We start from the raw sequence: 14,647 nt of genomic DNA, 5'->3' as shown, positions 1-14,647 counted from the left end.
AAACATGTTACATATTTTTTGCAAAACAGATAACTGATATTGACCTGTAGCCGCAGATTCTTTACCTTAGAATAATCCTCAAGCATCAGACTGGAGCAGGAGACTTTTTCGTGAACAGTACTCCTATGCTGCTCTAGATTACATCATTTGGCTCTGTGTGGCATCGTCTACACCGGAAGTAACGTGTGGGGTTCTTCTATAGGAGCCACCCCAGTATGCTGATGTCAGCATTTATCTTTCTGCGCCAGTTAGCACAGATCCGGAGAAGAGCCAACCCAACCACCACAGTCAGCAGACTTCTCAGTTCTTGTGTGGCCGAGGATGGGGCACCCACAGTCCTTATGGGTCAGGTAGCCAGAGTTAGGGCCAGATCTCCACCCTCTCCGAAAGCCGCAGCCTCGAAGCCCCTTCAGTTTGCCCTCCAACGATCATGGGCACCCAGTGGAAGGCAGGATATGCTGTCACCTTCCACCACTGGAGCTTGATCTCATGCGACCGCTGGGTTCTCCAGTTTGTCCAAAGGAGCCACTTCATCCCCTTTGTGACTACCCCTTCACCCATGTGACCTATTTGGACCGAGCTGACGGAGGACCATATCTCATTACTCCACCAGGAAGTGTAGGCTATCTAGGCCAAGGGGGCCACAGAGAGGGTGCTGGCATCTGAAGTAGGTTGTGGTTGCTGTTCATGCTACTTTCTGCTGCCCAAAAAGAACAGAGTCCATTGTCCTGTTCTAGACTTGCACACTTTCAGTTTCTTCCTAAAAAAAACTAGGAATTCAAAATGCTCACACTCAGGCCTGTCTGCCCTGGACCAGGATGGTAGCATTGGAAGGTAGCTTTAAACTTGCAGGACACATTCTTCCACATTTCCATCCTGCCTGCCCACAGATGTTACCTGCAGTTAACAGTGGGCCACAATCACTTTCAGTTTGCTGTGCTCCCTTTTGGCCTTATCAGCACCCCTCGGGTGTTCACCAAGGTGATGGTGGTGGTTGTAGCTCATTTGCGGAGACCAAGGGATCCAGTCTTCCCCTGTCTCAAGGACTGGTAGTTGAAGGCATGCTTGCTCAAGGTGGTCATCTCCCACCTCCAGACTACGCTGAACCTCGTGCACTCACTGGGGTTCACTGTAAACGTGCTGAAGTCATATCTGACCCCTTCTCAGACTCTTCCTTTCATCTGAGCTGTTTTGGACACTGCAGTTTTGGGCTAATCCTCCTGAGTGGCGAGACCAGGATATTCAGGCTGTGATACAGATGTTTCTGCTGCTATTCTTGATTTCATTGAGACTGACTCTGAGGCTGGTGGACCTCATAGCATCCTGCTTGTAACACATGCCCGCTGGCATATGCAGGCTCTGCAGTGGGACCTGAAGTTCCAGTGGGGTCAGCATCAGGGGAATCTCTCCAACATGACCCAGATTTTGGGGGGAACTGCAAAAGATTTGCAATGGTGGATGACAAACTGCAATTGGGTCATCAGCAGACCCCTTTCCCTTCCCCAGCCATAACTGACTGTAGTGACAGATGTGTCACTCCTGGGCTGGGGCAGCCATCTGGGAGAGACGAAGGTCAGAGTACTCTGGCCTTCAGCAGAAACTAGACTCCAAATCAACTTGTTAACAATCCGACTGGCATTGAAAGACTTTGTCCTCTGTCAAACGAAGGCCTGTACAGGTGTTTACGGACAACACCACCTAAATGTGGTGCTACAACAAGCAGGGCAGAGTGGAGTCATGGACCCTCCCTCAAGAGGCACTGCACCTCTGGTCCTGGCTGGAACATCAGGGCATTTATCTGGTGGTTCAACACCTTGCAGGCTCTCTGAATCCCAGAGCAGACATACTCAGCTGAAGAAACCTATAGGTTCACGAGTAGGGTCTCCAACTGGAGGTGGTGCAAGTTCTGTTTCAGCAGTGAGGAGAGCCTTGGTTAGATCTGTTCACCACTGCTGAGAACGTGCAATGTCAATACTTCTGCGCGATTGAGAGACAATGGCGGCTCTTGCTTGAAGACGTTTTTCATCTCGACTAGAGCTTTGGCCTGCTGTACGCCTTTCTGCCATAACCACTCCTCCCAGAGTTCTCAAGAAGTTCAGGAATGACCGGGCCCAAGCCATCCTTGTGGCTCTAAACTGAACTTGGAGAGTCTGGTATCTGTAGCTGTTGAGCATGTACTTTGGTCCTTCAATCAGGCTGCCCCTTAGTGAGGATCTTCTGTAGTAGCAGCAAGTGGGAGTTCGCCACTTGAGCCTATCAACAAAACACTTCCATGCATGGAGATTGAGCTTCGACAGTTGACAACTTTTGACTTTCTGCCCGAAGTCTGTAAAGTTATTTTGGCAGCTCGGTGTCCCTCCACCAAGATGGTTTACGCTGGTCAGTGAAGAAAGCAATATTGAAGCATTGTGTATAGACAAAAAGATTGATCATCTATCTGTACCTCTTTCCCATCTTCCCCAAGTTCTTTTGTTCATCCCTACACTAGCCCAGCAGGGCTCTCTATTTGACATGTTAAATGATTGTCTGCTACCTCCTCTTTTCTGTGCCTCCCAGATTAGCCTTCCCTTTCCAATTTCCCTATTGTAAATAGGTTCCTTAAAGTTCTTCACAACATGTTTCCTCCATTTCCTTTTACTATGCCTTTAAGGGACCTCAGTTTGGTTCTTACCTTTCTAATGTGGGCTCCTTTTAAGCCACTTCATTCCTGCCCTCTTAGGCTTCTCACCATCAAGGCGGCATTTCTGCTGGCGATTACATCTGTCCTTATGGTCACTGGACTGCAGATGCTGTCATCTAAGCCTCTTTACATTTCTCTTCATCCAGACAGATTGGTCCTTGGGACTTGAGCATCTTTTTTGCCGAAGGTGGTCACCCCATTCCACGTTGGCCAGTCCATCATCCTGCCTACCTTTTACGCTCCCCCTCATCCCTCTGAGGAAGAGGAAAGACTCCACTTGCTCGATCCAAATAGAGCGTTGTTGTTCTACTTTGACCACACATGACAGTTCCAGGTGGAAAATGAATCTTTTGTGGGGTATGTCAGAGCCAAGAAAGGGAAGGCCGTGTAGAAACGAATGATCTCCCGATGGATTGTGCTCTGCATTAAGACCTGCAATGCACTGGCCAAGAAGCAATCCCCAGAGGGCTTGTGTGCACATTTCCCAAGAGCAAAAGCTGCAGCCACTGCATTAGCATATGGAGTTTCAGTTCTAGACATCTGTCAGGCTGCAAAGTGGGCTTCCTTGCACACGTTCAACAAGCAGTACTGCCTGGACAATCAAGTCCACTGGGAAGGGTACTTTACCCATTCAGTCCTGCTTTATTTTTAGTCTGAATCAGGTTTGCAGACCCTCCTCCAGGAGATTCTGCTTGAGTATCTATTCTAAGGTAAGGAATCTGTGGCTAGAAGTCTCTATTAGATGAACAAGTTACTTACTTTTGGTAGCGCCTTATCTGGTAGAGATTGTGCCTAGCTGCATATTGCTTACAGGTCACCCATCCTCCCCACTCTGCAAATGGATTTTTTGGTACAGTGCTGCCCCCCTTTTCGGGGCCCTAGTTCCACACACCAGTGGTCAATGTTCTTCGTGGCTCCATGCTTCTGGTGTGGAAAGTCTCAAAAGGAAACTGGCATCAGTATTCTAGGATGGTACCTATATGGACACTGTGTACTTCACTTCCGGCATGTATGACGCCATGCAGTTCCGAGCAACGCCACTTAACGGCACGCAGGGAAACTGCTCACAAAACAGTTTCCAAATCCAGTCTGACATCTGGGGAATATTCTAAGGGAAGGAATCTGCGGCTAGGTAGTCTCTACCAGCTATGGCGTTACCGAAGGTCAGTAATTTTATTCATTACAAACAGTTGAATACAAGTCAGTTAAAAAAGGTTGTAGCAGCTCGAATGTGTAAAAACATGCAGAAAGATTCTAGCTTTAAACACATTCTCTCTGCTTGTCATTGTCAGCTGTCAAAATAGAGCAGAAGAAAGAAAAGCAAAATTTCATTTGTTGCTTTAAACAGATGCTTTACTTATGCTCAGTGACCTAACCCACCTTTCACCTCGCCTGCTAGCTCTGGCCGCAGGCATTATGACTTCAAACCTCGACTGAAATAACCCTAAAATAGTTGAGTTCTGACGTCTTTCTTTTATAATCGGCCACTTGGTGTGTCACAAGTCACTGATTACAAAGAAATTGGTGACTGAATTTTATATAGGGATTAGAGAATGCCATGTATAATAGGTAGTTAATCCGCACAATCTTTGGTCATTTAATAGAAATGTATAGGCAGGATGGAGGAGGGGACAACACAGAATTAATGCTAAAGGCTTGAAAACAGAAGATTAAACCACAAATAATGCCTTGCACAATTTTGATATTTTGTTCAGCTGGCAGATGCAGCAGTCCAGGGATCTCTGAGGGCCTTGTGGAAAGTATAGTTTTGCCCTGACCAATGATCGGAAGAGGCATAGCTCTTCGGTGCCAGCCTTAATGCCTCTTCCTAAGTCTGTGGGAGAAGCAGTAAACCCTGGCTATGTGAGCCATTCGGGCATTTCATGTGGTAGAGCTTCTTCTCATAGCTAGTCAGCAAAGTGGATAGCTCTCAAACCTGGCAGCAGCGGTTGGATGGAAGGCGATGTTAGGTCACTGTTGCTTGTAATAACTCATTGAAAATGAGTACACATTGTACACACTCTGGCGCCATATATCTAGATGCATTTATATGGAGTTTATCCACGCCACCCAATATATATATATTTTTTAAGTAACATTTCCTATCTAATTGGAAGTCGTGGTTAACTTATTTTAAGATGGTAACTGTTGTGCACTTATCTGTGAAATCTAAATATGTAGCCATCGATTTAAGTACAAACAGGCATTTGGAAAGCCAGTGCATGTGAACACATACATTTACAAATGTTGTTTTGAAGATTGTTCTATTGGCTTTGGCAGTGATAGAAAAAGGATAGCTTTCTCTGTAGAATACTGAAGAATTTCATATGCCACAAGTGTGATGCACACCAAATAGCCAGTAGGGTTAGTTCAGAGAGTGATGCTCCCCTATGCATTGTTTAACGCATTCACTGCTAGGCTTCTCCACCTCCCCCGGCTTTTCCCAGTGCTAAGCCTTTTTTGGGCTGTTTGGGGGCCCATATAATTTTTTGTCCACAGAAGCTATCCACACCATCTTTTTTTTCCAACATACTGGGGATTCTGAATGTACCCTTGGTTTGTAGGTTCCTCTGGATGGGACCGAGAAATTAGCCAAAATACAGCCAAATGCTGGAATTTTTGGGGCAAAATGGGGGAAAAAGTGCTGCAGAAGAAAGTGTGTGTTTTTCCTTGCAAATAGCATCAGCAAAGGGCTTGCAGTGTTAAAATCACCATATTCCTAACTATCAGGAACAGGCGAACTTGAATCAGAAAACTACATTTTTCAACACAGTTTTGGCACCTTACTAGGACATAGCCCATTTTTCGCATTATTTTGTGTGCTTTCATTCTTCTTTCAGTTAGTGGTAGAAATGGATGTGAAACCAATGTTGGATCCCGGAAGGCTGTACATTTCTAAAAAGTAGACAAACTTCCATATTCAGCAGGGGATCATTTGTGCAGATCCTTAAAGGTTTTCCTATAGAAAGTAACAGTTGAAATAAAACTATATAGAAATTGAGTTGAGAAAACAGCCATTTCTGTTTGTTTTCATCTCTAACTTCTTCTGCTTATGGTAGATTCTCGAAAGCAATATACTGTTATGTCCACTGGACCCTTCTAGTTGCGGGGATATATAGGGCTTGCAGCTTCACCCAGAACTCTGTGTACCCAGAGCCAATAAATAAGCTGCACCTTGCAATGGTTTTTCATTGCATACCGGGCATACAGTAATTATAAAGAGTGAAACATAGGTATCAACGAAACCTATGTATTTCTGAAATGGGCACCAGATATGGAGTTTAGAAGCAGGTAATTTGCACATATCTGAATTTGGGGATACCCATACTAGCATGTGAATTAGAGGGCATTTCTCAATATGGCTACTTCCTTACTCACTGTCTTATATTTGAAAGGCACAAATTTAGAGAAAGACAATTGGTTGGTAATAACACTTGTTCTACAATTCTGTGTTCCTTTAAGTCTCTTGATAAAAATAGTACCTCACTTGTGTGGGTAGACCGAATGCCGACAACTGGAAATAGCCCAAAATGCAATAGTGACACATCAGATTTCTCCACTGAAAATTGACCCTTTTTTTTGCAATGTGCCTAGCTGTGGATTTTGGGTCCTAGTCAGCCGGCACCTAGGGAAACCTAGCACATCTCTACATTTTTAAAAAATAGATACCCAGGGGAATCCAGGATGGGGGTGACTTGTGTGGCTCTCACCAGGTTCTGTTGCCCAGAATCCCTAGAAAACCTCAAAATTTGTTTAAAAAACTCATTTACATCACGTTACCGTGCTGGAAAGTACTGGAATCTGAGTTGAGTAGGTGGGTGAAGTGCCTGCGACAGGGAAGAGCCAAAAACATGTAGAAATTGAGGGGGGACCAAAGCTGGTCCAAAAGGGCAGGTTTTTTAATACATTTTTAGGCTGACTCTGTTTGGGCACCCACACAAGTGGAGCAGAGTTTTTATCAGTACAGATGGAGCAATGCTGTGAGGTAGGAATTTTGTCATTTCCTGCGGATTCCGGAAATTTCCTTCACAGAAATGTAGGGAAAATCCATGATTTCAGGCAAAGTTGGAGGTTTGTAGGGCATTGTGGGTAAGAATGGTTTGGGGTGCATGTGAAGCACACCACCCTGGACTTTCCTAGGTGTTTGTTTCAGAAGTGGGAGAGTCTGGTAGTTTTTTTCCACGTGGCAGTGTAGCCAAGTCCAAAAATTGCAGCCGCTCACCATTGCAAGATGGACAATATTTGGAGTTTGCCAAGCTATCTTGGCCCAAATGTAAACTTGACACCCAAAAGAGTCAAAATGTCCTCTTGATTGCCATTGGGATAAGATGCTCTCGTCTGGGGGGAGGGGTAGGCAGAAAGACTGCTGCCCTCTTGAGTTGGGTGAGGGCATAACCATGCCCATGGTCGTTGGAAGCCCCACCCCTCTATTTTTTTCCCCCTGGCGTCTAGTGGGCTGTGCCCTCCCGAGGGGTGATCGGGGGTAAACAACATCATCCCTCCCCCCCCACCAGGGAGACAGAAAAACTGTCCCCATTTATTTGGGGTGGGGGAATGGCCATGCCATTAAAAAAATAATATATATATATATATATACAGATTGTTAAAAATGGGGTTTCTGGTTGGCTCGGGTATGCACCTCAACCAGGCAGAATTTACCCACTCTAGTCAGGGCAAGGGAGTTACACGTCCAAGATAACCCCTGCTCACCCCATTGGTAGCTTGGCACGAGCAGTCAGGCTTAACCCGGAGGCAATGTGTAAAGCGTTTGCACAACACACACACACACATGTGACACAATATCCCCACCACCAAGGAAACACAACACCAGATTATATGAAAATATACTGTATTGTACACAACGCAGTTATCAGACCAAACATCACATATCAGTACTATCCTGCTACCTTAGCAGTTGTCAGAACGTTACACATTAGTTACTCTACAAATTAGCAGTAGTCACACATAACACACGGGTTACTCAGTATTCTGCAACATAAGCAGTAGTCAGGAAACACGTTATCACATTAGAACACTTGTCATAAGAATATCATAAAACGCCCATAGTAGGAACATTAGAAAACATGTGGCCAGTTAGGGAAACATATTAGCAAGTCATGCCCATAAAAGGAACATTTGCCATATATGTAAAAAAACATCATCACACATCAAAAACAGGTAGGCAATATATCAATCCACTAAAGTCTGTAGGAAGAACTTCTGAGGTATATTGTCCCTGCAAACAGTACCTGAGTTGATGAAGGCACCTCCAGTGCCTAAGAGACGAACAATGGGGCCCCCGGCGCTCCTCTGCGCAAAACGGGGGCCTCTGGCATCCCTGGAGGAGAGGAGGGCGGCACGCACCTCCCCTGTACTTTGGACGGGCCCCTCTGGGGACCGTGATAACTGGGGGCCCCCTAAGCCTTCACCGGCCCTCTCGAGGGGGGGCCCAAGTCAGGGAAATCTTTACGGGAGGAGGGGGCGCTACGCACCCCCTCGGAATTGAAAGCGGGCCCCTCCAGGGACCCGCGAACTCCTGGGGTCTCCCCGGGCCTCCACCGACCCTTACTAAGGGGGAGACCCCCAAACAGTGCCACTGGCCCACGAGGGGGGCCCAAAAGAGATCCTGTGGCGCGGGCGAGCCTCCGATGAGGCTGCCGCCCCGCCCGCACGCTCCAAGAGAGCCCTCCGGGGCTTGAGCAGGCGAGGGAGAGGCGTCCTCCTCTCCCTCCTGCTCTGTTCTCACTCCGGCCCAAGACAGGGCCTTCCGGTGCCCCGGGGGAGCTCTAACGAGCGGTCCCTACCCCGGGGGCACCGATAGGAGCACGCTTGCTCCGGATTCCTCAACTTTGGTGTGCCCTGGGGTCAGTGAGATGAGCGCGATCCTCGCGCTCCGAAATAATTCAAAAACCCGGCTGCAGCGGTGAACTTGTTAGCAGGGGAGCGCTTTTCAGAGCGCTAGGGCAAAGTTAAAGCCCGGGCTGCAGCGGTGATCTTTCTGCAGTAGGTCAAGAAAGAGCGCTGTTCCCAAGCGCTGCAGACCCAGCTGTAGAGATCGTGGCAGGGGTCAGGGGCCACAGCACCCTGCCCCTGGGAACAATAAAGCAAGAAAAGGGCACAGGGCTGGTGGGCCCAGCTACAGGCCAGCACAAGGGGTGCAGATGGTGGCAGTTCCTCCTAGTGACCAGGCAGGTCACAGGTGAGCACAGCAGCAGCAGTCCAAGGTGGTTTCCTGGTGAGTCCATTCATCAGCGTTCTGTGTCCTGTTTCAAGTTCCAAGAGAGTTCAAATTGTGGGGAAAATTTCCCTGTACTCAGTTCTTACAGTGTTTTACAATGGTAGGGAGAGGAGGTTCCAGCCAGTTACAACTGGTTCTGGGAGTGCCCCCTCTCCTTTCAGCACAGGCTCCAAACATCAGTGGGGGGTTAACGACCATATTGTGTGAGTCCAGGGCACAGTCTTTACAAATGCAGGCGTGCCCCGCCTCTCCCTTCTCTCAGCCCAGGAAGACTATTCAGTATGCAGATGCACCTCTGTGACACCTCCACCCTCCCTGTGTACAGGCTGTCTGAAAAGTATGCACAAAGCCCCAACTGTCACTCTGCCCAGACGTGGATTGGAGTCAAGCTGCAAAACACCAGAGTCATAAGTACAGATAAATGCGCACTTTCTAGAAGTGGCATTTCTGTTATAGTAATAAAAAATACACCCACACCAGTAAGCAGTATTTATTATCACCATCACAACCATACCAAACACGCCTACGCTACCCCTCATAAATCAGACAATACCCCTTACACATAAGGCAGGGCATTTCTAATGCAATCCTATGAGAAGACAGCACTCACAGCAGTGAGACACCAAGTTAGGCTGTTTGTCACTACCAGGACAGGCCATGCAATATGGCACATGTCCTGCCTTTCTACATACATGGCACCCTGCCCATAGGGCTACCTAGGGCGTACCTTAGGGGTGACTTACATGTAGTAAAAGGGGAGTTCTGGGCCTGGCAAGTAAATTTAGATGCCAGGTCCCTGTGGCAGAAAACTGCGCACACAGGCCCTGCGCTAGCAGGCCTGAGACAGGTTTAAAAGTCTACTTCAGTGGGTGGCGCAAGCAGCGCTGCAGGCCCACTAGTAGTATTTAATTTACAGGCCCTGGGTATAGAGATACCACTGTACAAGGAACTTATAGGTAAATTAAATATGCCAATTGGGTATAAGCCAATCATACCAACTTTAGATGGGAGAGCACCTGCACTTTAGCACTGGTCAGCAGTGATAAAGTGCTCAGAGTCCTAGAGCCAACAGCGAGAGGTCAGAAAAAACAGGAGGAAGGAGGCAAAAAGCCTTGGGATGACCCTGCGTAAGGCAAAAAGTCCAACATATATATATATATATATATATATTTATTTATTTATTTCCTGGCGCCTAGTGGCCTTTCTCCCCTCTTTCCTGAGGTAGATTGGGAGTAATAATAACCACCAATCTGCCCCCTTCTCCCTCGGGTTGGGTGCAGAAAGACTATGCTTATTTTTTAGAGGTGCCTAGTGGGCTTGGGGCAAATTGGGGGGTAATAACCCCTAACTGTCCTCCGGGGGGGGGGAGGAAAGACTGTGCCTACTTTTGGGGGTGGGGTCTTGGCAGCCCGACCCCTCTTTTATTAAAACATATATATGTATGTGTATATATCCCTGGTGTCTAGTGGGCTTTCAAATTGGGGGTAATAATGGTGGCTTTGTCTTGCCAATTCTGGGCAGCCCCCACCCTTTCACAAATATAAAAATAGGTCTCTGGTTTCTATTCGACTTTTTCCCCCATCTGCCACCCAGCAGGGCATTAAGACTGTTCTATGTAAAAAAAAAAAAAAAATGAAAATGGGAGCAAAAGCCCTTGCCCAAGCAAGGGGTTGCTCCCCCTTCCCTGTTGGCCTAGTAGAGTGGATCTCTGCTTCGGGATTGCCCTCCTGAGGCGATCCCCAACCAGGAATCCACTAGAGGTACTTTTAGAAAGGGGAGATTCTCCCCTTTCCAACAGTACCTATTCCATTGAAATCGGTGCTCAGGGGGCTGAGATACACCCTTGAGCATGGAAGACAATGAAAGCAAGTGAGCCAATTTTACCCTGTAACAACGTCTGCATGGACAATGCGCCCATCATCATTACAGGGTGGGGATATTTTTAGCTCTTTTCCAGCAACCAAGGCTGAAAATATCCAAATGAAATCCCTCTGCTGCCCGCACTTTAGGCATTTCAGTTGGTATGTGCGTGTATGGCTGAGAGCCATCTGACGCACACGAGCACTGTGACGTCGGACAGCTCCCGGTGGCCCGATGCAGCCAAGTGTTTAAAGAATTGGTAACACTATGGGCCTGATTACGACCTTGGCGGATGGGATACTCTGTCACAAACGTGACGGACATTCTGCCCACCGTTTTACAAGTTCCATAAGATATAATGGAACTTGTAATATGGTGGACGGAATATCCATCACATTTGTGATGGAGTATCCCATCCGCCAAGGTTGTAATCAGGCCCCAAGTTTGTCAGGTAGCTATAATAAAGAAAGCATTGGCAAAGCCACTATGTCTGGCTTTACTGTTCCAACTTATGTAAATATTGTCATTCACATTTGCTGTCTGTTTACATAGACTGCATGCACACATGCTGTTATATTAAATCCTCAGTGCCTCATTGACTTTGCCAGTAGTGGGGAACAAAATAGCAAAAGGAGATTTGTTTCTTATAGACTATATATAGGCGATAAATAAATGAAAGTGATAAGCAGCATGATTATTAAATGTACTTTTTAGATGTAAAATAGTCCCTTATGTTCTAATGGAAGCCCTTTCTGAAAGGCAGATTGATACACTAAATAGCCATTGGTATGAGGAGATAGGCAACCCCACTCTATGTATGTTTCAATGAATTGGTAACATTACATCCAGTTGACAGTTGCTTTGTCGACCCAGACGCAAAATGTCACCCGTCAGGATTTTGGATTTTAACTACTTAAACGAGTTTGCCTTTGCAGTTCTAATTTTGATTAGACTAAAGTGTATGAGCCGTTTGAGCTCTCACGCAGATACAACTGCAGCTAAAATGGAGTCAATAATTTGCTTAAATAATTGTTTTTATTGAACAGAGCAAACACTATGTTTATAATGTAACCAAAACGCATAGCTGTTTTTCTCTTTAAATGTTAATATATTTTCGATTCTAATAACTGAAATGTTTTCTGTGGTATGTTTCAGGTGCACCAAGAGAGCCTATCAAACAAAATGACCTCCTTCAACCTGGGCTGTGTTTTTGGGTTGAATCTGATCTGGCCAGCGGAAGGAATTCTTTGGCTGGGTGCACTGGTTCCTGTGAATATGTTTGCAGAACTGCTAATAGAGTTCTATGAAAACATCTTCAGCTCTAGATCAGTAGCGGGAGAAACTTTACCGTAAGCTGCAAAACCAGAAAATCAATAAATGAAAAACTATTTTGCATTTATCGGGTTAAAAATCGTCTCTCTGATGCAAAAACGCATCACATCATCAATACTTTGTGCTTGATTCCTTATGTCATTCTTCCTGTTCCCAAGCCTTGACAATGTTCTTAAGTACCCTTCATTGAGTTGTTTTCTTAGAAGCTCAATGCGTATTCAGATAAGCGCCAAAATCGAACAGGCGTTTGCAAAGCCCAAAGGTTTGGCTTACGCTGACGAGTTTACTGGATTTAACAATGCTGGTTCCCTTTGCTATACTTTATTATAAATTTACCATTCCAGAACGGCTGATGGGTTTATAAGCAATATATCGACCATATTGGAATGGTAAAGTTTTGCTAAAAAGCATTTGAAGATGGTTGATGAACGTTCACTTCTGTGAGGATGTACCCAATGACTGTGCAAGAATATGTTTTGTTGTACTTTAGGCAAAAATGGTCAACCTTGGCTTTTCATGCGTCTGCAAGTATGCCCACAGAAGGATGGCAATCTGGGAATGTTTTTCACAGTTCATATGAAGGTGCCAGTGTTAACATTGCCCGTGGGATGCTCCACACTTCAAGCGGCAGCAAAGGCATGGTAACTGTATCTGGGAAGCTGCAGGGGCCTCACAAAACTAAATAAACAAAAAATGGTTTGTTGTACAGAAAAGAAATTAAATTAAAGGAGACCTTTGCACCGAACTGGATTATTTTTGGTATCCCTGCCCTGTGCACAGGAGAATACCGTTATTCATGCTAGCTGGTAGATGAAGGGGGCTGATCCATTGCCCCATGCTGTATGCTGTGGTGGGCTGAAGCAAAATGTAAATGACACTACAAGAGACCAATGGATGAATAGGGCTGACTTAATGAGCTTTTATGTGTATGTGAATATATGTGCGTTTTAAAAAAAAAATGTTTAAAAAGATCTATGCCCATGGCAGAGGTTAAAAAAAAAAAGAATGAGGATTAAGCCTTCAAACTAAATGGAAGAACTGTCAAATTCAGATTGTCAAATCTATTGTAGATGATAATATGTTCCATGGCTCAAAGTTCGGAAGGAGAAAATGTGATGTGAGGTTTTGCAAGGTTTGTACAGATATTGTATGCTATATTTAAAGTAAGTCAAAATAAATTTTACATTCAGTCTCCACAGATGCAATACTGTGATATGTTACGGAGGTGTTGATGTCTGTGTCATATTTTATTAAGTAAATGCAATATATTTTTAGGAGAGGAGAACGTCATCTTTTTTGGAGGAAAATCTGTAATTTGTGCATGATCTGTCAGGTGGTGGGCATGTAAAATCTGTGTAGGAATATTTTTGGACCAAAATGTATTATGTTTTTTTAATTTGGGCTTGTAGCCCATCACTGAATTAAAGCACCTCTTCAAATCTAATTCAACCTTTTTTGTACGAATTATATGTCCTAGAAAGCTTTAGCTATTTAGATCCTAGTTGTGGGTGAAAGGCACTTCCCACTGAACTCATTAGATTTGAGTACTGTGTGTGCTCAAGTAAATAGAGACATGTTTGTGAAAGCCATTCTCAGCTCAAACACAGAGAACATGTGATCAAATGTATATATAACCCTTTATTTTTTCTAGTGGTGGGCTAAAAATTCCTCTCCACCGGCACAGTTTGAGAAGTTTTGCCAAGTCTGCATCCCACTTGGAGCGCTGACTTCCAGCAAAGCTCCACCAAGTGCTGCATGGTGGAGTTTTTTCTCCTGTGACTCGCCAACATCATGTTGGCAAGCGCCACAGAGAATTTGCGTCCCCTAGTTCGATTTTCGGGTGCTAGAACACCTCCCAGCAAGATTTCTCAATGTGGGTGGTCGCGGCAGTTTGTGCCCGTTCACATTCAGAATACTGCTGTTCAAGTAAAAAATCTACTTGAGCGCCAGAAAGAATCAGCTCCCTCTGGCACGTGCCGTTCGCAATGATTTTACAGCGCGCAACAAGCTCCTGGTGCTAAAAATCTGTGGTTCGCAAAACTCCATGGATTCTCAGAGTTTATGTAAATCCGTGGAATTCCGCGAGTTCTGACCAGGCCGAATTTTTTCTTCAACAGGTCGCATTGTTAATACAATGTCTGTACTCTTGTGCTTGTTATATTTATTATTTTATGATGTCTCGCAAAACAATCTGGCTTGTTTGAAAAAAGGGCAGTGCTAATAAATAAGAGTTTAAAAATACCGGATGGCGTAACAGAGTATAAGATAAAGATGCCGCCATTTTGTAGCGTATCCCGAGCTAGTATGATGCTATGACTCCGATATTACAAAAACTCGTCTAGTACTTCTGAACTACAGATCTTAAAACTCAACCATTGTTTTAAAGTGGTATTCAGTAGTGTGATGCTTGGTTCTTGATTCACAGCGCTGATTTGACATTACAAAAACAGCTTGTTTAAGTGACAGTTTCAAACTATGTATTTGACTTATGAAGTAGTCAATAGAGAAACATAACATCTTCCTTTCATAATATTGCG

General features: G+C 45.2%; 1 protein-coding gene across 4 annotated transcripts in view; it reads left to right on the top strand.

Annotated features, from left to right (window-relative positions):
• The window catches only part of ARHGAP8 (Rho GTPase activating protein 8), a 778,529-nt gene extending 764,976 nt beyond the window's left edge, over positions 1 to 13,553 (top strand). For all 4 annotated transcript variants that reach the window (XM_069228274.1, XM_069228273.1, XM_069228270.1 and 1 more), the window contains one exon: positions 11,934 to 13,553. In XM_069228274.1, the coding sequence (XP_069084375.1) occupies positions 11,934 to 12,131 (198 nt within the window). In that variant the 3' untranslated portion in view covers positions 12,132 to 13,553. The remainder of the gene's footprint in view (positions 1 to 11,933) is intronic.
• The last annotated feature ends 1,094 nt before the right edge of the window (positions 13,554 to 14,647 follow it).

The sequence above is a fragment of the Pleurodeles waltl genome, chromosome 4_1, assembly GCF_031143425.1.
Source record: "Pleurodeles waltl isolate 20211129_DDA chromosome 4_1, aPleWal1.hap1.20221129, whole genome shotgun sequence".
Classification (NCBI taxonomy): domain Eukaryota; kingdom Metazoa; phylum Chordata; class Amphibia; order Caudata; family Salamandridae; genus Pleurodeles; species Pleurodeles waltl.
The sequence above is the reverse complement of the archived record's forward strand: the minus strand, read 5'-3'. Positions and strand labels throughout refer to the sequence as shown.